Raw genomic sequence first — 20,605 nt, 5'->3', positions numbered from 1 at the left:
ACCTTCTGAAATTGCATCTTGGAAACATGCTCCGTCTTGACTTCAAAGGCTTGCGCCAGCCGCCAACATGATGCTAGAAAACTGAGAAGTTGTTCCAGGTATGGGGGGGGGGAGGGGAGGGGGACTAACCGGTCATTTCCAGGGCAAAAGGAGTTTGGGGTTGGGAGAAATGGTTGTTTTCTAACCGCGGAACCAGCACATTGATGGAATAGCCGGCAAGAAAAGTGGACAAAAGAGGTTTTGCATTTGGATCGTTTACGAGCGGAGGCAAGCCCAAAATTTGCCGCCGCGGCTTCTAGGAAGGGTTCTCCCAGCTCACCCTGTCCCACCTCCGCCCTCCTGGTCTTGCGCACCCACCCATGGAAGCATCGCAACCCACTTGGGGGACCCACCCCACTGTTGGAGACACCTAGGATTCAGCACAGCGTAGCCGCTAGAGCGTTGATCAGGGAGGGCCAGATTCGAATCCCCAGTCTGCCATGGAAGCCAACTGTGTGACCTTGGACCAGTCACCTAATCTACCGAGCAGGGCCATCGTGAGCATAAAATACAAAAGGGATGGAAACGACGTCATAAGCTGCTATGAGTCTACCTGGGAGAAAATGGAGAAAAAGAGCAAGGGTGGTGTAGTGGTTAAGAGCGGCGGACTCTAATCTGGTTTGATTCCCCACTCCTCCACATGACCGGCACACTCCCATCTGGAGAACTGGGTTCATTTCTCTGCTCCTACACATGAAGCCTGCTGGGTGACCTTGGGCCAATCTCCGTTCTCTCCGAACTCTCTCACCCCCACCTACTTCACAAGGTGTCTGTTGTCGGGAGGGGAAGGGAAGGTGACTGCAAGCCAGCTTGAGTCTCCTTAAAAGGTAGAGAAAAATTGGGGTATAAAAACCAACTCTTCTTCTTCTGTTTAAAAGCAGGGTATAAATATCTAAACAAATCAGTAAAATGTAACTAGGTGTTTGTGTGTGCTCTTAACTATAAACCCCGAGACCGGTACACTCCAGACTCTTGTAACTCAAAAGGATCGCTGACAGAAAAATGTAAGCATACTGAGCTAGGCCCAAAAGGAACAGCCCCTACCTTCTCGTTCTCTGTGCAAATCTGAATGGCATTGGGGATCAGCTTCGCGGTCTTCTCTTTCTTGATGTATTTCACGTCCTTCAGCTGGATGGAGATCTGTTGAGGAAGGGGGGACAAGGACATCAGAAGCGGCCAAGAGGGGGAAAGTGCGGGGGGCTCGCCTATTCGATTTCTGCCCCAGTGGCCGCGGAGTCAGGGCACTCACCGTGGTCTCCCATCGGAAGATGTTGCTGTAAAAACAGATCCAGTTCTCCGACAGGTAGAGCCGCCCCTGGAGTAAGATATCACGCTGCAGCGCGCAGGAGTAATCTGAGGAGAGGGGATACGTCAGAGAGGAGAGAGTGAGGAGCAGGATGAGGAAAAGCCAGCGGGAGAGGGAGGGGATGCAGACTGAGAATCAGGGAGGGGAGACACAAAGAGGATTGGATCCGCTGCTGGAATTTGGTGGTGGGGGGGGAAATCTGAACCATAGCTGCTGGGCGCTGACCAGTTAGTGGCCTGTTTTCAGGATGTCAAAAGGAGAGGCCACAGATGCCAAAGCAAGGCAGATCCTATACCACAGGCTTTAATGGGTTAAATGGGTGAACTCAGGCAGATCATGAGAGGGAGGGCAGGAAGGGTTGCGTCAGCACTTGGCTCTTGTGGCCCTCTCTTGCATGCCCGGGGGTAATGCTGATAGCCACTTTGGGGTCAGGAAGCAATTTTCCTCCTGGCCACATTGGCCAGGGATCCTGCAGGGTTATTGTTGCCATCTTCTGGGCATGGAGTAGGGGGTCACTGGGGGTGGGGGTGGGAGGGTAGTTATGAATTTCCTGCATTGTGCAGGGGGGTGGACTAGATGATCCTGGTGGCCCCTTCCAACTCTATGATTAGTTGCTTCTATGAAATAACCTTTTTTTAAAAAAGGCCACACGTGCCAAAATAAGAGATAGCTACAGGAGACTTTCATGAGTTAAGAGCCATTCCTGTCCCTCAAGGTTCCCTGGGAACTGTAGTTCTGGCAAAGGATGGGGCGAAGGTTGGATTCTTTAATGGAAAATCCCTAGCATCCTCCCTAAACTACAGTTCCCAGGATACTTTGGGAAGAGCCTTGACCATTGAACTCGCAACAAATCCACGGGCTAGAACTATGGACCGGCAAACAGACAGTATGTGCCAAAATCTGCAAAGAGGCAGACAACAGCTTCCCAAACAGGAATTAGCAAGAACGTAAGGCTGCTATTGCAGAACAGATGGAGGAAAGTTAGGAAACAGTGGCGTGGCATTTATGCATGCAATACTCAAAATGAATTCCGCTCCCAACCTGGGAATCGAGTCTATATTTAGGGAAGAGGAGGGTCAGTTCTGGTCTAAATTCCAACTGCAGTCCCCACAGAACTGACATGGTGAAATGGCGAGAGTATCGGAACAGGATCTGGGTTCGAATCCCCACTCTGCCAAGGAAGTGTGCTTGGTGACCAGTCACATACCCCCAGGCCTATCCTACCTCACAGGGTTGTTGGATAAAATGGAGAGCCAGAATGAGGTTGGTCGCTTTGCATCCCCCATCGGGGAGAAAAAGCCCAGTATAAATAAATAAATTAAACAAGGAGGGAACCATTAACTGGGGAGAGAAAACTTAAATATACAATTCAAAAGAAGAGAGGAACCGGTGACTGCGAGAAGATGCTGGTTTTATGTATTTATTTTTAAAGCAAGTTAATTGGAGGGGACACTGAAAATATTCCATGGAACAATTTATCTCGACAACAAAGACTCCAATAGAACTGAGTCGGAATTGGCGGCTCCCTTCTAGTAAGTATGGAGTCTTCCTCCAACGGAGAAGGAAGCCTTCATCCCTCAGAGGAAGACTCCTCACTTTAGGGAAAGGGAGCAGGTGGTTTCTTTTGAATCTGCATTCTAAGATCAGGTGTGTTTATTTTACCCTCCTCTCCAATTTGCTGATAAAAGTTTTGTATATTAACTAATATGATGGGGGAGAAATTATATTAAATGGCGCCATCATTAGATGAATATTTTACTGAATACATTTTACTGTATTGTTTATATGATATTTCTATTATGGCTTTTTAAGGTTTTATATGTTGTGAGCTGCCCTGAGCGCCAGCTGGGCGGGAAAAGGGTGGGATGAATCTCTAATAAAATAACAAAAGGAACTCAAAGCCCAGAGGCTTTGAGGGAAGGGGCTGTGGCTCAGTGGTAGAGCATCTGCTTGGCATGCAGAAGGCCCTAGGTTCAATCCCTGCCATCTCCCATTAAAGGGACCAGGCAAGCAGGTGATGTGAAAGACCTCCGCCTGAGACCCTGGAGAGCAGCTGCCGGTCTGAGTAGACAAGACTGATTTTGATGGACCAAGGTAGAAGGCAGCTTCATGTGTTCATGAATACCGCCAATCAAGTCGGAATAGCGCAATCACGGAAAAGACCCCAACGTTGCCTTCCTTTCCCTCCTCCACCATCACTCTCTCCACAGTCTTGTTTGCTATCACCAGTCATCTAGGGGTGTCTCCGGTCATCTAGGGCTGCCGCCAGTCATCTAGGGGTGTCACCTGCCCAGTTTGGACCCACCTAGCCAGCACAACCTCCCTCCGTCCCCCTCCCTCCTCCTGTATCTCACCTACAAGGAGTCGTTCGGTTTCCGGGAGCCCCTTGAAGATCCTGCGGAAGTCCTCGTTGCGTTGCTTGTACGTGGGGCTCAGCATCTGCCAACGGCAATTGGGCGCGTTAGGAAGGCACCACCACCACCCCTTCGGCTATTCCCACCGGACCCTCTCCCCAAGGACGCGCAAGCTGGTATCCTAAGGTTCTGTTCCGCCAAGCAGGAAGCCTTCGTCCGGCCTAAGGGGCCTTCTGACATTGGAAGAGGCAAGCCGGGCATCTATGGCTTGCCTCTTCCGTCAGAGGATGGCTCAGAGGGCTTTGAATTTTGCTGAGCAGGGGGATAAAGGTGCCAGCCGGAGCGTGACAGGGGAATGTCTAAGTGTGGTTGGAGAGTCCAGGACATAGAAGCCTGCAGATATTATGTGGATCCGGTCAATGGCTAGACAGGTGACCTCCTATGGATGCCCCTCTGAGCTCCAGAATCAAAGGAAGGCAGGATAGAAATACAATTCAATGAAAATATCTGAATCCATTCAGATGGGAGCAGTAGGGCAGGAAGGAAAACGACAGGGCACGTACCACATGCGCTATCGCTCTGACGGAGTTTCAGACTAGGGAGACGGAGAAAAGTGGGGTGCGAGTGAAAGGACCCCGTTTTTATGCAGCCCTTTCTCCGAGGGGCGGCCGAACTAGCTCTCCCTCCCCTACGCGATCCTCACGACAACCCTGGAGGGTAGGCTTGGGTGCGAGAAATGGAAACTGATTCAAGGTCACCCCGAGAGTTTGTGGCGCAGTGCTGGATCAGAATCAGGTTCTTCCAGGTCCTAGTCTGGCATGCAAACCGCAACACTGTCCTGGTTCTCAGGAGAACTCTTGCCGGAACTGATATTTGAAGGGTGCAGAGCGCGGTCTCCCAGGAAGAAATCACCGGGACAGGCACTGCTAAGGGGGAAAGGCGGCCAGCCAGATCCAATGGAAGCAAAGCCCTCCGTTTCAGAGGAAATGCTCTTGCCCGGGCTACTGGAGAGAGGAAAGGGAATGCTGAAGGGAGGAGCAAGGTAGAAGAAGAAGAAGAAAAAGAAGAGTTGGTTTTTATGCCCCGCTTTCCTCTACCTTTAAGGAGTCTCAAACCGACTTCCAATCGCCTTCCCTTCCTCTCCCCACAACAGACACCTTGTGAGGTAGGAGGGGCTGAGAGAGCTTGGCACTCACCCGAGAATCTGGGCAAGGGGTTTCTTGCACACTCTGAGAACAAAAATGGAAGCTCGGAGCCACTCAGATTCATCCGAGGGCGGCTGCCTTGGGTAAGCAAAAAAAAAAAAAAAACCCAGAAAAGTTTTTAAAAAACAAATAAGGAGTCTCTTACTCTGTCCAGGTGGGCTGGCTGAGCGGAATCCCTTGTTTTACCGCAGGGAGAGGGGGCAGCCCCCACCCAAGAGGGGAAGGAGGTCTCTGGACAGCATGAGCCGTGATAGGGGCGAGCCTCGGAGCGGCTGGGAGACAGAAGCGGTGCTCAGGCGCCCGCAAACGCGGGTTCGGGGCCAGGATCGGTGCCAGATCCGGATCGGCACAGGGAAAGGGGAGCGTGGGAAGGGGGCCAGCCAGAGGAAAGAGGGGGCGAGCCAGAAGGGGAAGGAGGGCGGCCGAAGATCGAAGAGGAAGGTGGGGGGGGGGAAATGTGGCAGTGGAGAGAAGGGGTTTGTTTGGGGCGTGGAGAATCCACGCAGGATGGAGATGGGGGGGGAGGGTTGCAGAGGCCCGATCCTCTGGCAAAGGGAACGCCGGAGAGCAGGGGGAGGGATGAAGGGGGTGCCGAAGCTGGCCACGGCAAAAGAGGAGGGGGGAGATGGAAAGTTTTCCTGGAGCCCATCAAAGCGAGGAAGAAGAGGCCTCCCCCAAGGCCAGCTCCAGTTACACCACCCAGCCATTGGCTGAGGGTGCCCGGGTGTCATTTACAGGAAACAAAAGGGCTGGGGGGGAAGGAGAGTGTCGGGCTGCGGTTAACCATCCCCTGCCCGGGCAGGGGACTTCAGCCAGGTGAAGAGAAGAAGAAGAAGAGTTGGTTTTTAGATGCCAACTCTCTCTATCGCTTAAGGAAGAACCGAACCGGCTTACAATCTCCTTCCCTTCCCCACAACAGATGCCTTGTGAGGTAGGTGGGGCTGAGAGAGCTCAAAGAGAACTGTGACCAGCCCCAGGTCACCCAGCTGGCTTCAGGTGGAGGAGGGGGGAACAAATCCAGTTCGCCAGATTAGCCTCCGCCGCTCCAAACCACCGCTCCTAACCACTACACCACGCTGACCAAAGACACCACATGCGCCCCTCCATTCTGATCGGCTCCTGGGAGCCCCGGAGACTTGGGGCAGGGCTGTTGTTGGCACCTGAGTGAGACACTCTGCGCATGGCCTGAGTTGTTATTTCGCTGGAAAACGAATTCACACACACACACATACACACACACACACACAGGCAGCTCCATTCCTCTTGCACACTTGATGCCAAAAACATAAATCTTTCCAGGGTTTTTTAAACAGATAAAAGTAACTCACAGACATGAAGGTGAGTGGGGAGACCCTAGGCCAGGGGTGTCAAACATAAGGCCCAGGGGCCAGATCTGGCCCCCTGAGAGCTCTTATCCAGCCCACGAGCCGTTAAATCAAAGAAAATACTGTTAAGAGTGTTATTGTTTTAAGCATGTTTGTATTCTAAGTAAAAAATAATATCATTAATGGGCTTTGCCAGTGTCTTCTATAAAGTTTCTGTCTCCAATACCTGGCATTACATTTTATGGTACACATGGCCGGCCAAGTGACATTTATGTCCTATCTGGCCCTCATAACAAAAGATTTTGACACCCCTGCCTTAGACTTTCTCCCAACGCCCCTCATGCTTATCTTGTCTCCTTCCCTTCTGTTTCCTTCTGCCCCTCCTACTCCCCCCCCCCATATATTCCCTAAGGAATAAAGGGGTGGAGTCCAACGGGGTAGATTGGACTCTTATCTTTCCAGACTGCAAACAGAGAACGCCCTCTTCAAAATGAACTTAAAAAAAAAAACTCCCTGCAAGCAGAAAACCTGCACGCTGAAAAAGAAAGATTCTAGCCCAGCTCACTCCCTGCTGGGCTTGTTTTCTTCTTTCAGTGAATTGCTTTATTTTATTTTTTTACCTAACAGTGATCTCCAGATTAAGTGGCATAACCCATTCTATCACATAGGGGCTCTGCCACATCATTCTGCTGCACCCACAATTCTCTACATAAAATGAATGAACCCACTGCTAGGCTAATGAGCCCTCCTTAAGAAAATGAGTCGGGAAGTCCCTGATTCAAATCTTACCAGCACTGAACTCACAAGGTGATTTAAAAGCAAGTCTAGTTCTCTCAGCCGCATCTTAAATACTGAACCTAATAACAGTGGCCTATTCTTCAAGGTTGTTGTAAAGATTATAAAGGTAGGGTTGCCAACCTCCAGGTGGTGCCTGGAGACCTCCCAGAATTACAACAGATCCCCAGATAACAGAGGTCAGTTCCTTTGGAGAAAACGGCTACTTTGGAGGGTGGAGTCAGCGGCATTATACCCTGCTGAGGTCCCTCCCCTCCACAAATCCCACTCTCCCCAGGCTCCACCCCCCGAATCTCCAGGAATTCCTCAACCCAGAGTTGGCAACCCTGTCTAAGCAAGGACATGCCTGTGCAGCATGTTAAATGCTGTGAACTGTTAACTAAACAAAGTGCTAGAAAAATATTACACATATCCCTCCCAACCCACATTTTGTAGAACAATCTGACCAAAAGATTCTAACAGGGTTGCCATCCAGAGAGGGCTTCTCTACCCTCAGTGTGGTGTAGTGGTTAGTGCTGGACTAGGATCCAGGAGACCCAGGTTCGAATCCCCACTCTGCTTTGGAATGTCACTGGGTGCCCCTGGGCCAGTCTCTCTCTACAGCAGGGATGGGGAACGTCAGGCCTGGGGGGGGGGGGCATTTAAGGCCAGCAAAATCATTTGGTCTGGCCCTTCGTGGATCCTAGAGATCTCTAGCTCAGAAGGATCTAAGACTGGTGATCCGCCCCCTCCCACCGACAGGAATAGCTTCTATTCAAGGCAGATTTTTGTTTTGCTGAGAAAAGGAACCTTTTTTCCCCCTTGCAGAAGAGTCGTTAGCTATGGAGCTGCTATGACCGCCCAAGAAACTGTGTTAACCCTTTCCCACCCAGGCCATCAAGAAACATATTCCCCCTGTATGTACAAGAGGGCTAGGGGCGGAAATGGCGACAGTGGAGGGGTTAAAGGGGGCAGGGCCAGAATGCAGGGGGGGGAGTTCTTAGCCGGTGTGTCCTCATTTCATCCCTGCAGGCGGAGGTAGCAGGAGCCAGCTGTAGAATCCGGCCCCGACTACGTGGAGCAGGAGCAACTCCGGCGTGCGGCTGGACAGCTACGGCCGGCTGGTGCAACAGACCATCCTGTGCCACCAGGTGGGCGAGTGCGCCACCAGTTGGATGCCTGCCTGCTTGCCCGCATTGGGGGGGGCATCTGGGACAGCGGCCTGCTTGGGGCTTGGTCAGCTAATTTGTAAGTTGATAATTTTGTATGGCCCGCGAATGATGTTATAAATATCCAAATGGCCCTTGGCGGAAAAAAGGTTTCCCGCCCCTGCTCTATAGGCTTCCTCACAGGTTTGTTGTGAAATTAAATAGAGGAAAGAAGACTGAGGTAAGCCCTCCGTGGTTCCCTAGTGGAGAGAAAAGAAAGCTATAAATATCTAAATAACTAAAAAAAAAAAAAAAGAACCAGCCACACATGATGAGAGGAAATCTCAGAATGGGTCCCCAAATATACATTTTTTAAAATTTTAAATTGCGGGTTTGCACAGCTTTGGGTTCGAATCAGAGACACAGCGTTTCCTCCACTGGAAAAACAACAGCGCTGGGAGAGAATTAAAATGCAGCTCCCTCCCACAACTGCAATCTGGGTCGGGGCCCCATGCAGCAGCTAAAATTTAAAACGTTAAAATCCATTCCCGGATCTCTCATCATCACGTGCCATTTGGTCCTCAGAGCTCTATGAGAGGAAGAATACATCCGGGCGGCGACTCTTCCCCGTAACTGAACTGCAGCCGGGTTGAGTTTTCCCTTCTAGGCAAGTCCTGGCAGCCCGGGATTCAGATCACTCTCCTCCCATTCCCGTCCCCTCGTCCAAGCCTGTCGAGACACGGGCAACGGATCGGAATGTTATACCATTGAGACATCTGAGGTTGTTTCGATGTTTGGAAATCCGTTCCTGCAAGATCGGGGCCCTCCTTTGAGAAAACGCTAAGGGGTGACCTTGCCGAAGGTGGCGGAACCGCTAGAACAGAGCCGATCGACTTTTTGTTCAGTTGAGATTTATTTTATTTTTCAAAAAAATAAACCTACCCACAACAAAATCATCAAGGAAGCCAACGAGAAATCAAGGAGTTATAGGCTAAAAAGCATGCTAAGAATTCTGCCCAGAATTCAGCTGTCTATCAATCTGAGAGGAAATACGCCTTATTTGGGGAGATCTCTACGCTGCAACAGAGACCTTCCTAGCTTAAGGTTGCCAGCTCCGGATTGGGAAATACTTGGAGATTTTGGGGATGGAGCCTGAGGAGGGCCAGGTTTGGAGAAGGGAGGGACTTCAATGCCATAGAGTCCAATTGCCAAAGCGGCCGCTTTCTCCAGGTGATCTGATCTGTCAGCTGGAGATCAGTTGTAATACCAGGAGATCTCCAGCTAGTACCTGGAGGTTGGCAATCCTAGCCCACCCCCGCTCCCCAAATTGATGCTGATCTCTTGGCTATTTTGTCGGTTTTGGGAAAAGCTGTATTTTTTATTGTTTTTGTCAATTTCATTTTATTGTAGAGACACAGCTGGCTGGCTGTTTTTATCTTTGAAACTGTATGCAATTTAGGGCTGCCAACAGACCTGGAAGGGGGGGAACCCACTCCTGTCCTTTTAACAGAGGCTTAACGGGATGTTCGTTACCAGGCAAAGTTATTTTATCTCAGTGCCTTTTGATACAATAAGGTTGTATTTTTATAAGTGTGACAGGTGGCTTACAATTTTGTATTTTATAAGAGTACATATATATGTTGTCTGGCTTGTGCCGTATCAACAAACATTCATTCATTATCTCAGTGCCTTGAAAAGCTTCATCTGAACAGAAAGGAGTACAATGATGTGATATGAAATTTAGAAATATTTGTAAACACTTACTAGCACACTGTATTGAATATATTTCAAATAAGATGGGGAAAAGTCAATTTTTTTTAATATGGGGAAACAGTAAAAAATTAACAGTTATCAGTAATTTTTAGTACAAGCATAATCTAACAATTAATGCTATGTCTTTTCAGTTATATTATGTTAGAAATTATTTCAATACACGGTTGAATACAAATATTGTAGTTAATCAAAGAAGATCTTAGATAAAAATACTAAAATGATCATTAATTAGCGCTCTATATTATTACATATTGCTTGTATCTGTGCTTACTATTGGGATATTTTTTCCTTTTCATGGGCATAAATATGTTTACTGTTTTATTGGTAAAGGAGAGTATGGCTTGTTTCCTTCTGTATCAATTGTAGTAATCCAACCTTTTATCATGGTCTGTATATGCGCTGTTTTTATTGTTGTAAAAAAAAAATTTTTTTAAAGAAAAACTTTAGCTAACCATTTTTAGACACTAAACCTCCGTAACAGGGACAAGACATCCAGGTCTGTTGAAAAGCCAACATTTCTTCCTGCCAAATTACATTTGCTCAAGAGTAGGAGAGTTTATTCTCACCGACAGGAGTAAAGAAAAGCCACTTACACTGTACCAGCTCTGCATTTTCTGAAAGACAAAGAGAGAGAGAGAGAGAGAGAGAGGAGGAGAAGTTAGTGTAACCTGCAGAGTGAGAAAATGAAACCATCACACTCTCCACCACCCACCCTTAGGGTTGCCAGGTCCGTCTTCTCAACCGGTGGGAAATTTTGGGGGCAGAGCCATTGGACTCTATGGAATTGAAGACCCATTCCCAAACCCCACCCTCCTCAGGCTCCACCCCAAAAACCTCCCACTGGTAGCAAAGAGGTACCTGGCAACCCTAAGTACAAGAGGGTGACTCCAGACTATAGGGTAGTTGGGGCCCTAGAGTGGATAAAGTGAGGAATGATTAAATTTTGAGGAAAGAGCGATTCTGGCGTTAAATATTCCTCTCTGCTTCCTGCCTCACTGTGTACCTTTCAGTTTCAAGGTATGCCAGGGTTGCCAGCTATGGCTTCGGCTATACCTAGAGACTCTTGGGGAGGAACCTGGGCATGGCGAGGTTTGAGGAGGGCAGAGATCTCAGCAAGGTATAATGCCAGAGCCCCCCCCCCTCCAAAGCCGCCATTTTCTCCAGGGGAACTGATCTTGGTCTTCTGGAGATCAACTGTAATAACGAAGATGTCCATGTGGCACCGGGAGGTTGGCAACCACGAGGTGTACTCTACAAGGCAGAGAGAAGGGGACAGCCATAACCAAACAACTACCTCTCCCAATACTAACCCCATGCTAGCTTATGTCCTCCTGTCAGTTGTTACCATTTTATTATTAGAATTATTATTTACAAAAGGCATACCCCCGCCTTTCGGCCCTCACAAGGTCCACCAGAGATTAAAAACACACATCGTTTCAAAAAATCGTTAAAACATTTAAACCAAACAAAAACACACAGTTGAAACAATTAAAACCAAAGTGTGTATGTGTGTATGCACCAGGGGTGGGGAACGTCAGGCCCAGGGGGCTGTGCCCGCGAAATCATTTGGGCTGGCCCTTTGTGGGTCCTGGCAGATCTCTAGCTCAGAAGGATCTAAGGCTGGCGATCCGCCCCCTTCCGCGGACAGGAATAGCCTCTATTCAAGGCAGATGTGAGTTTGTTTTGCTGAGAAAAGGAACCTTTTTCCCCCTTGCAGAAGAGTCGTTAGCTATGGAGCCGCTAGCACCACCAAAGAAACTGTGTTAACCCTTTCCCACCTGGTCCATGGAGAAACGTATTTCCTCTGTACTACAAGAGGGCTGGGGGCGGAAGTGGCGACAGTGGAGGGGTTAAAGGGGGCAGGGCCAGAATGTGCGTGGGGGGAGTTCTTAGCCAGTGTGTCCTCATTTCATCCCTGCAGGCGGAGGTAGCCGGCTGTAGAATCCGGCCCCGACCATGCAGAGCAGGAGCAACTCCGGCGTGCGGCTAGACGGCTACGCCTGGTGGGTGCAACAGACCATCCTGTGCCACCAGGTGGGTGAGTGCGCCACCGGCTGGATGCCTGCCTGCTTGCCCGTGCCGGGGGGGGGGGGTCACCTGGGACAGCTGCCTTCTTGAGGCTTGGTTAGCTAATTTTTAAGTTGATAATTTTGTACGGCCTGCGAATGATGTTATAAATATCCAAATGGCCCTTGGCGAAAAAAAGGTTCCCCACCCCTGATGTACACACACACACGCACACACACACACACACACAAAGAGTACCATAAAATACACATATATTAAAAAAGCCATGAAAACATAGGGGCAGGTAGGAGGTCAGGCTGGAGATCTCCTGCTATTACAACTGATCTCCAGCCGATAGAGATCAGTTCCCCTGGAGAAAATGGCCACTTGGGCCATTGGACTCTATGACGTTGAAGTCCCTCCCCTCTCCAAACCCTGCCCTCCCCAGGCTCCACCCCAAAAACTTCCCGCCGGTGGTGAAGAGGGCCTTGGCAACCCTAGCAGAAGATGAATAACCAGCAAGAGAACAAAGAGAGGCAGTCCACATAATTTTTTTTTTCAGAAGGGACTTTCAGAAAGAGAAAGGGCAGATGTCTTAGTAGACAAAGAAGATGGTTAATTTTGTGTCTGGCCGTTCTTAGCCCCCCACCCCACCCCCACATTATCTTCACACCTTGCTAAGGATGCCAACCTCCAGGACATCTCCCAGAATTACAACTGATCTCCAGTTGACAGAGGTCAGTTCCCTTGGATAAAATGGCTGCTTTGGAGGGTGGAAGAGCCCCGTGGCACAGAGGGGTAAGCTGCAGTACTGCAGTCCAAGCTCTGCTCACGACCTGAGTTCAATCCCGACGGAAGTCGGGTTCAGGTAGCCGGCTCAAGGTGGACTCGGCCTTCCATCCTTCCGAGGTCGGTAAAATGAGTACCCAGCTTGGTGGGGGTAAAGTGTAGATCACTGGGGAAGACAAACCACCATATAAACACAGTCTGCCTAGTAAAAGATGTGATGTCACATTACCCCTTGGGTCAGCAATGACCCAGTGCTTGCACAGGGGACTACCTTTACCTTGATATTTTTAGAGGGTGGAGTGTAGGGCATTATACCCCTCTGAGGTCCCTCCCCAAACCCCACCCTCCCCAGGTCCCACCCCCAAAATCTCCAGAAATTTCCCCAAGTTGTCAACCCTACATCTTGTACAAATACAAACCCACCTACCCCCCGGCCCAAGAAAACATCCCCCCTTACCTTGTTGTTGCGGATGAAGCTGCGCCCACTGAGCGGGTAGTTGAGGGGGGTGCTAGGCGGGGGCCCCGGTTGAGGGCCCCGCTCCAAGGTGTTCTCCGACCCCTTCTCCACCATGGTCTCCGAGGGCGACTCCGGCAGAGGCCGTGGGGGCAGCAGCAGGAGGCGCTTCCTCAGGGACGGGGAGTTGCTCGGGGTGGTCCGTGGGGAGGTGGTGCCAGTGCTGGAGGGGAGCAGAGAGGCGGCTCAGCGGCGAGGCTCAGGACGGACACCTCCACCCCATCACGGCCCCCAAACTTGAGAACAAAAGCCCCAGCTGATTTCTGCCCCACATTACCCGCCCCCCCTTTCAGTCTCCCAGCCCACTGAACAATACCCCCCATCTATCTTCCCCCTAGGGCTGCAAGCTCCGGGTTAGGAAATACCTGGAGATTTTTTTGGGGGGGGGAGCCTGAGGAGGGCGGGGTTTGGGGAGGGGAGGGACTTCGATGCCACAGAGTCCAATTGCCAACGCGGCCATTTTTCTCCAGGGGATCTCATTTCTATCGCCGGGAGATCAGTTGTAATAGCGGGAGATCTCCAGCCACCACCTGGAGGTTGGCAACCCTATTTCCCCTCACCCATTAGCACTGGCAGATCCACAGCGTGAGAGTTATTCTATCTCTAACGCCCTGTTCACAAGTTAAAGTGAACCCATACACAATCTGTGGACAGTACACGCTTCGTTTTTCTTATATGTGCACTGATTTATTCTCACATTACATTCAATGCATGTGCGACCGAACTTGTGATTTAAAGGCTGCATTAATCCAGGGACTGGTCCCTGGTTCAACTTGCAAAGTGAACTCTTCCTGACAAGCTCTTCCTTACAAACAGATGTATGCACATAAGTGCAGGATCTACATGTTCCTGTCATCATAATCTAAAACATTTATTAGCTGCCTATCGTCCTTACGGAGCTCAAGGTGGCTTACAATATTGATAAAATACATAAAATAGAATACATAAAATACATTTTAAAAAACCCATAATTTAAAAACAATTTAGCATGTTTTATGCATGGGCTGGATCTCCCTGGCCTGACCTTGGTTCATTGCACATTTACACAACCTGGGTTGGGGTATATTGCATGAATTGGCTCATATGATAAGGGACTAAACTGCGTGCGAATTTGAAACCATGAATACAGAAAATGTGGGAGAGGTGGCGTTCCTCCTCCGTTCACACTGGTAAATTAATTAAATGTGGTCCTAAATAATGGTAATGTACAAAGAGGGCTAAAGAGTTGCAGACAAGGGGTAAACTCTGACAAATGCAGCTTGTCCTTTCAGGTCTGGCCTGTAAAGGGAAAACCTGAACACATGAAGCTGCCTTCTACTGAATCAGATCCTTGGTCCATCGAGGTCAGTATTGTCTATTCATACTGGCAGGGGCTCTCCAGGGGCTCCGGCAGAGGTCTTTCATGTCACCACCCTGCCTAGTCCCTTTAGATCACTGATTCCCAACCAGAGGTCCGTGGACCCCCAGGGGTCCGCGAGAACTAAATTAAAGTCCGCGAAACAAAGTTATAAACCCATAGTAAATTAATATTTTCAATTAAAAGTTCTCTATTCTAAAAATATATATTCAAATATTATTCTAAGTTTAATGTTTAACTAACAGTTATAATTAAAGTTTATTTTCAAATTCTCAGAATTTTTATTTTGAACCTTGGGGTCCCTGCACCGAACAAAAAAGTCCTAGTGGTCCCTGATCAAAAAAAGGTTGGGAACCACTGCTTTAGATGGAGATGCCGGGGACTGAACCTGGAACCTTCTGCATGTCAAGCAGACCACTGAGCCACTTGTCCCCTCCTTTTATGACACAATGTTAAGCTACAGAAGGCCTCTCTGGGTCTGGATCTGGAAACTTGAATTAGGTCCAGAGATCCTTCCTTTTCCCTTCCAGCCCGATGCGGCAGAAAAGCAAGGCTATAACTGGAGTTTTTGGAATGTAAACAGGAAGGCTCCTGCTCCGGGGGTGAAAGAGGATCCTAATCCCACAGTAGGGTCACCCGAGGGAGCATCGGAGAGTCCAGCGGATGGTCAGAGGAAGTTTCCTAATGGTGTAAACAGACGTTTCCCTGGGGCCATATTAAAGGTACAGGTAGTCCCCTGTGCAAGCACCGGGTCACTCCTGACCCATGGGGTGACGTCACATCCCGACATTTACTAGGCAGACTGTGTTTATGGGGTGGTTTGCCATGGCCCCCAGTCATCTTCCCTTTACCCCCAGCAAGCTGGGTCCTCATTTGACCGACCTCGAGAGGATGGAAGGCTGAGTCCACCTTGAGCCGGCTACCTGAAACCAACTTCCGTCGGGATCGAACTCAGGTCGTGGGCAGAGCTTCGACTGCAGTACTGCAGCCTACTACTCTGCACCACCGGGCTCTATGGAGCCATTTTAGGTCTGGGGGAAATGGCAAGGGGAGGGGGGAAGGAATGAAGCTTCTTCTCGAGTGCTGTTTAACAATCCGAATCAGGCCCATGAGTGCCTAGGAAACGCAGGAACTCCCAGCACCCATGAGATACAAGCCCTTTTTACATGTTACAGTGAACAGATGTTCAACCTGCATGTATGTGCATACATCTGTTTGCAAGAGAGAGGCCGCGTGCGTTCCCTTTACGAATCAAACTGGGGGCTGGTGTAGGGTTGCCAAGTGCCAGGTGGTGGCGGGCAAACCCCCGCCAATCCACCTGGCTACCCGCCAACCAAGGGTCAGCGGGCAACACATGCAAACTGGAACCGCCGCATCGCAAGGGGCCGTTTTCCACTAACTCCCAGTTTGAGTGGTAAAGGGCCCTTTGCGATGCAGCACTTCCTGGTGTAAATGCATCGCAACGGGCCCTTTACCACTAGTAAACGGCCTCTTGCGATGTGTTTTACACCCGGAAGTGCCACATTGAAATGGGCCCTTTACCACTCAAACGTGGTAAAGGAAGACGTAGGTAAAGGAAGGCACCGATTGCGTCGGTGCAGGAAGAAAGCACGCCCTTTTAGTTTAGAAGAGATCTGAGAAAGGAGGATCTACAGCAGGGGTGTCAAACCTAAGGCCCAGGGGTTGGATGGGACCCCTTGAGAGCTCTTATCCGGCCTGCGAGCCAGCTGGGGCAGCCCCCTCCTCTGCCCCCAAGGTGTCCAAAATCAGATAAAATACTATAAGAGTGTTATTGTTTTAAGCATGTTTGTATTTTAAGTAAAAAAAATAAAGTAAAAATAATATCATTAATCAGCTTTGCCTGTACCTTCTATAAAGTTTGTATCTCCCATTACCTGGCATTAAATTTTACGGTACACATGGCCCAGCCCGACCAAATGACACTTATGCCATATCCGGCCCTCGTAACAAATGAGTTCGACACCATGGTCTACAGTTTGGGTAAATACTTACATTATTTATACTTGTATTCAAAATAACTGACTTTAAAAAGATGTGTTACCTGACTAGTCACGGATTTTGTTGTTGTTGTTGTTGATAAAAATGTTTTACAGCGACTAACATAAGCAAGTGTTTGCTACTTAGCTAATATATTTATATTACTATATTGAGTAATGTTTAATCAAAACTTGACATTCTAGTTTTAATTGCCACGGACGTGAGAACAAATAGCAAGATCTAAGGCACACAGCATTCCCAATGGTCATTTCAAGAATCATAGACTCAAAGAATCATAAAGTTGGAAGGCACCACCAGGGTCATCTAGTCCAACCCCCTGCACAATGCAGGAAATTCACCTACCCCCCACACCCCCAAAATGTTAGTTCATTCCTCTTTCAACTTTAACCACTTTTTCTGGCCACATAAGAAAAGGGTTTAGAATGATAAAAGGGTGGGATCTGTTTTTTCTAATAGTGTGCAAAGTGGCAAAAATTAATCAATGGCAAAAGAAATAATTTTCTTTTTAAAAAAATCAGTGTTAAGGATTGTAAAGAGACTATTAGATCTAGAATTGCCGACGCTGGCCTGGGAAATTCCTGGAGACTTGGGGGCAGTGCCTCTGAAGGAGTGAATTCAGAGAGGGATTACACCCGAAATCTATGGTATACCGTAGATTTTGCCCTCTGAGGGTGCCTTTTTCTCCAGGGGAAGTGATCTCTGTAGTCTGGCGATCAGCTGTAATTCCAGGAGAACTCCAAGCCCCACCAGGAGGTTGGCAAACCTAACTAAATCAGATAGTAATTCTAGTGATCTAATATATCTTACCCTTCTAAGAAGTTCGGGAAGTCATCCATGGTTTTTATCCGTTTCATCCCACAACGATCCTGGAAGGTGGGGTCAGGCTGAGAACGACTAGCCTCAAATCACCCACTGCGTTTCATGCCCGAGTGGGGATTTGAACACAGATCTCCCAGATCGTCTTCCAACCAAAGCACCCCGCTGGCTCTCCCCAATGATTCCTGGCGAAACCGCAAGGAACGGCGAGCAGGCAACAGTGGACACAGCCCCTAAACTACGCGCTTTGCATCTTTTCCTGCCTCTGATCCAGATTAGCGCTCCACCGTGAGACTGGGAAACAGGGACTGCAACCTCACTTACACAAACAGGCCATCGCAAGATGGGAGAGGGCAGGAGATAATGCGGAGGAGGGCAGGCTGGTAAAGTAATTGTTTGCGTGGGCAGGATCCACAAGTTGCTGGTTATGATGCCGCTGTCGATGGTCCAGGGCTCTTGGATTTTCATGCCTGGGCAGGAAAATCCAAAAGGGGAACGATTTCAACAGGGTGTGAATCCAGTCCTGTGGCTGTCAGTAGGAACTGCCCTCCGGGCAATGGAGCAAAGGAAGGTTGGTAAGGGGGAAGAAAACTGATTTTGTTTGTATGCTTTGGTCTTTTCAACCATCTAGGAGGCACAGATGGGGGACAAAATATTTTGTGGGCCACTGACATCTATGGACTCGAAAGCCTTGTGGTCTTTTTTTTTGGGGGGGGGATATATATATATAAGTAAAAGTTTGCAAAGCTGGTGTCAAGAGTCAAGGTTTGGGAATATTACAACTTTATAATATGCACTCCTTCCCGAGGATTTCAGGGCAGTATCCACAGAGCAATCCCCGTTCCATCCTACACTGGAAAGAGGGCTGCCAACCTCCAGGTGGTAGCTGGAGATTCCCTGGGATTACAACTGATCTCCAGGCGGCAGAGATCAGTTCACCAGGAGAAAATGGCCGCTTTGGAAGGTGGACTCTATGGCGTTATATGCCGCTGAAGCCCCTCCCCTCCCCAAACCCCACCCTCCTCAGACTCCACCCCCAAAATCTCCAGGTATTTCCCAACCCAGAGCAGCAACCCAACCTGGAATGCCTCCAAAAAACCCTGGCCACCACTCTATCCAGAGCAACAGGGTACCCCCAGCTCCCAGACAGATTGCAGAGGGATTTATACCCCTAGTAACAAGGAGAAATAAAAGGGCCGCACCAATCACTAGGAGAAAAGGCTGGTGGTGCAAAGGCCAAGGCTGATGGTGCAAAATAAAGTAAAAATATATTTTATCAGTTAAAATCCCGAAAATTCCCTACGAATTTCTCCAAGAGGCTCCTCAAAAAACCACTGCAGGACTAACAGATTCCCCTGAGGAAGCCTCTTGGTGAAACACGTACGTAATTTTGGGGATTTTAACTGAGTGATGAGATATAAAGAGCCCCGTGGCGCAGAGTGGTAAGCTGCAGGACTGCAGTCCAAGCTCTGCTCATGACCTGAGTTCGATCCCGACGGAAGTCGGTTTCAGGTAGCCGGCTCAAGGTGGACTCAGCCTTCCATCCTTCCGAGGTCGGTCAAATGAGGACCCAGCTTGCTGGGGGTAAAGGGAAGATGACTGGGGAAGGCACTGGCAAATCACCCCGTAAACAAAGTCTGCCTAGTAAACATCGGGATGTGACGTCACTCCATGGGTCAGGAGTGACCCGGTGCTTGCACAGGGGACGTTTACCTTTTACTTAATAAAATATTTTTTTACTTTCTTTTGCACCATCAGCCTTGGCCTTACTTTTTATCTTCAATTATACCCCACCTCTCTCCCCAATTAGGATCCAAAGCAGCTTCCATTACGCTCCTCCATTTTATCCTCGCAACAACCCTGAGAGGTAGGTTAGGCTGAGCGTGTATGCCTGGCCCAAGGTCACCAAGCGATCTTCCATGGCAGAGTGGGGATCTGAACCCAGGCGTCCCAGATCCTAGTCCAACACTCTAACCCAAGGGTGTCAAACGTAAGTCCCACGGGCTGGATCCGGCCCCTTTAGAGCTCTTATCCAGCCCACGAGGCAGCCACGCACCCCCACGCTCGATCTGGGCTGGCGAGGCATGGCCTGGCCCGGCCAAGTGATATATATGTCATTTCCGGCCCTCGTAACAATTGAGTTCGGCACCCCCTGGTCTAACCACTACATCTCCACTGGCAGTTGCAAGGGAACGTGGCGCCCGGTCCCCACGGGGCAAAAGCATTTGGATGGCGCAGATCCTCCCCTTGACATCCGCCTTCCCCCGATCATGCATCCGCCCCCAAATCTAGCAGGGAACTTACCGGCCCCCCAAGGATCTGCCCTGTGTCCTGGTGCCAACGAGAGCAAGAAAAAAAGAAATAGGGAAAGTCATGAAAAAGGAAGAAACCGGGGAGCGAAAGAGAGAGAAAAGGAAAAGGATACTGGAACGAGAGATGATAGATCTGGGCTGCTCGCTTCCTCCTGTCTGTGTAGATCACACTCTTATTTTGGACCTCTCCCCTCCCAAACAGCCCCTTACAGCAGGTGCTTGTATTACACTGAACAGCTGCAGAAAGAAGTATACACACGGCTCTGTGTTTGGCTGGCCGGGCGTCCTACCCTCCCCCCCATCCCTGAGCCCGTAAAGAGGGGGTTGGTCTACCAAGCCCACCTGTCGCACCCCCTTCCCTAAATCAGCAGTGGCTCCTGTAAGGGTTACAGAGGAGCCGGTGCTACGCTTCCGGTGCCAAGCCAGAGTCAAAACTAAGGCTGTGCCAAGCTTCACCCCCCTCCTGCCCCCTGCTCCTTGCTGGAAGGATGCGGTGCAGAATCTCAGCGTCCTCCGTAATATCTACACATCCTGCCAGCTGCCCCCCACCCCGGGCCACGCAATGCCACTCGGTTCCATGAACCGCGTTTCTGTTTCCTTTCTCTCTTCTAAAACTGGGCCGCGCCATCAACCGTTGGCAACTGGCATCCGTTGGCATCAACCGTTGGCAACTGGCATCCAAATTTCTGTGTCGGGCAGGGATGTTCTTAGGAATCTGCCCGGCCTCGGCAAAGCCTCGACCGGGCACAGCCGCCCTTGCCGTCTGTGCAATTCTGGACAAGCGGAGTTTGCCCTGGCTGACCCTCCTCACTGCAGGGAAGGGGTCTCCGGTCTTGGTGCACCTGCAGGTACTTGGGAATTTTGGCT

At 49.6% G+C, this 20,605-nt stretch overlaps 1 protein-coding gene across 1 annotated transcript in view; it reads right to left on the bottom strand.

Moving 5' to 3' along the window:
* Positions 1 to 19,802, bottom strand: part of GRAMD1A (GRAM domain containing 1A) — a 55,486-nt gene extending 35,684 nt beyond the window's left edge. The window contains exons 1-6 of the mRNA XM_056845776.1: positions 19,731 to 19,802; positions 13,178 to 13,397; positions 10,518 to 10,538; positions 3,700 to 3,784; positions 1,289 to 1,392; positions 1,084 to 1,179 (exon numbers count right to left, since the gene is read on the bottom strand). Coding sequence (XP_056701754.1) covers positions 1,084 to 1,179; positions 1,289 to 1,392; positions 3,700 to 3,784; positions 10,518 to 10,538; positions 13,178 to 13,397; positions 19,731 to 19,801 — 597 coding nt within the window. The 5' untranslated portion in view covers position 19,802. The remainder of the gene's footprint in view (positions 1 to 1,083; positions 1,180 to 1,288; positions 1,393 to 3,699; positions 3,785 to 10,517; positions 10,539 to 13,177; positions 13,398 to 19,730) is intronic.
* Between the last annotated feature and the right edge of the window lie 803 nt (positions 19,803 to 20,605).

This window comes from Euleptes europaea, chromosome 3, assembly GCF_029931775.1.
Source record: "Euleptes europaea isolate rEulEur1 chromosome 3, rEulEur1.hap1, whole genome shotgun sequence".
In the NCBI taxonomy this organism is placed as follows: Eukaryota; Metazoa; Chordata; class Lepidosauria; order Squamata; family Sphaerodactylidae; genus Euleptes; species Euleptes europaea.
Note: the sequence above shows the minus strand (reverse complement) of the source record. Positions and strands in the feature narration are given on the sequence as shown.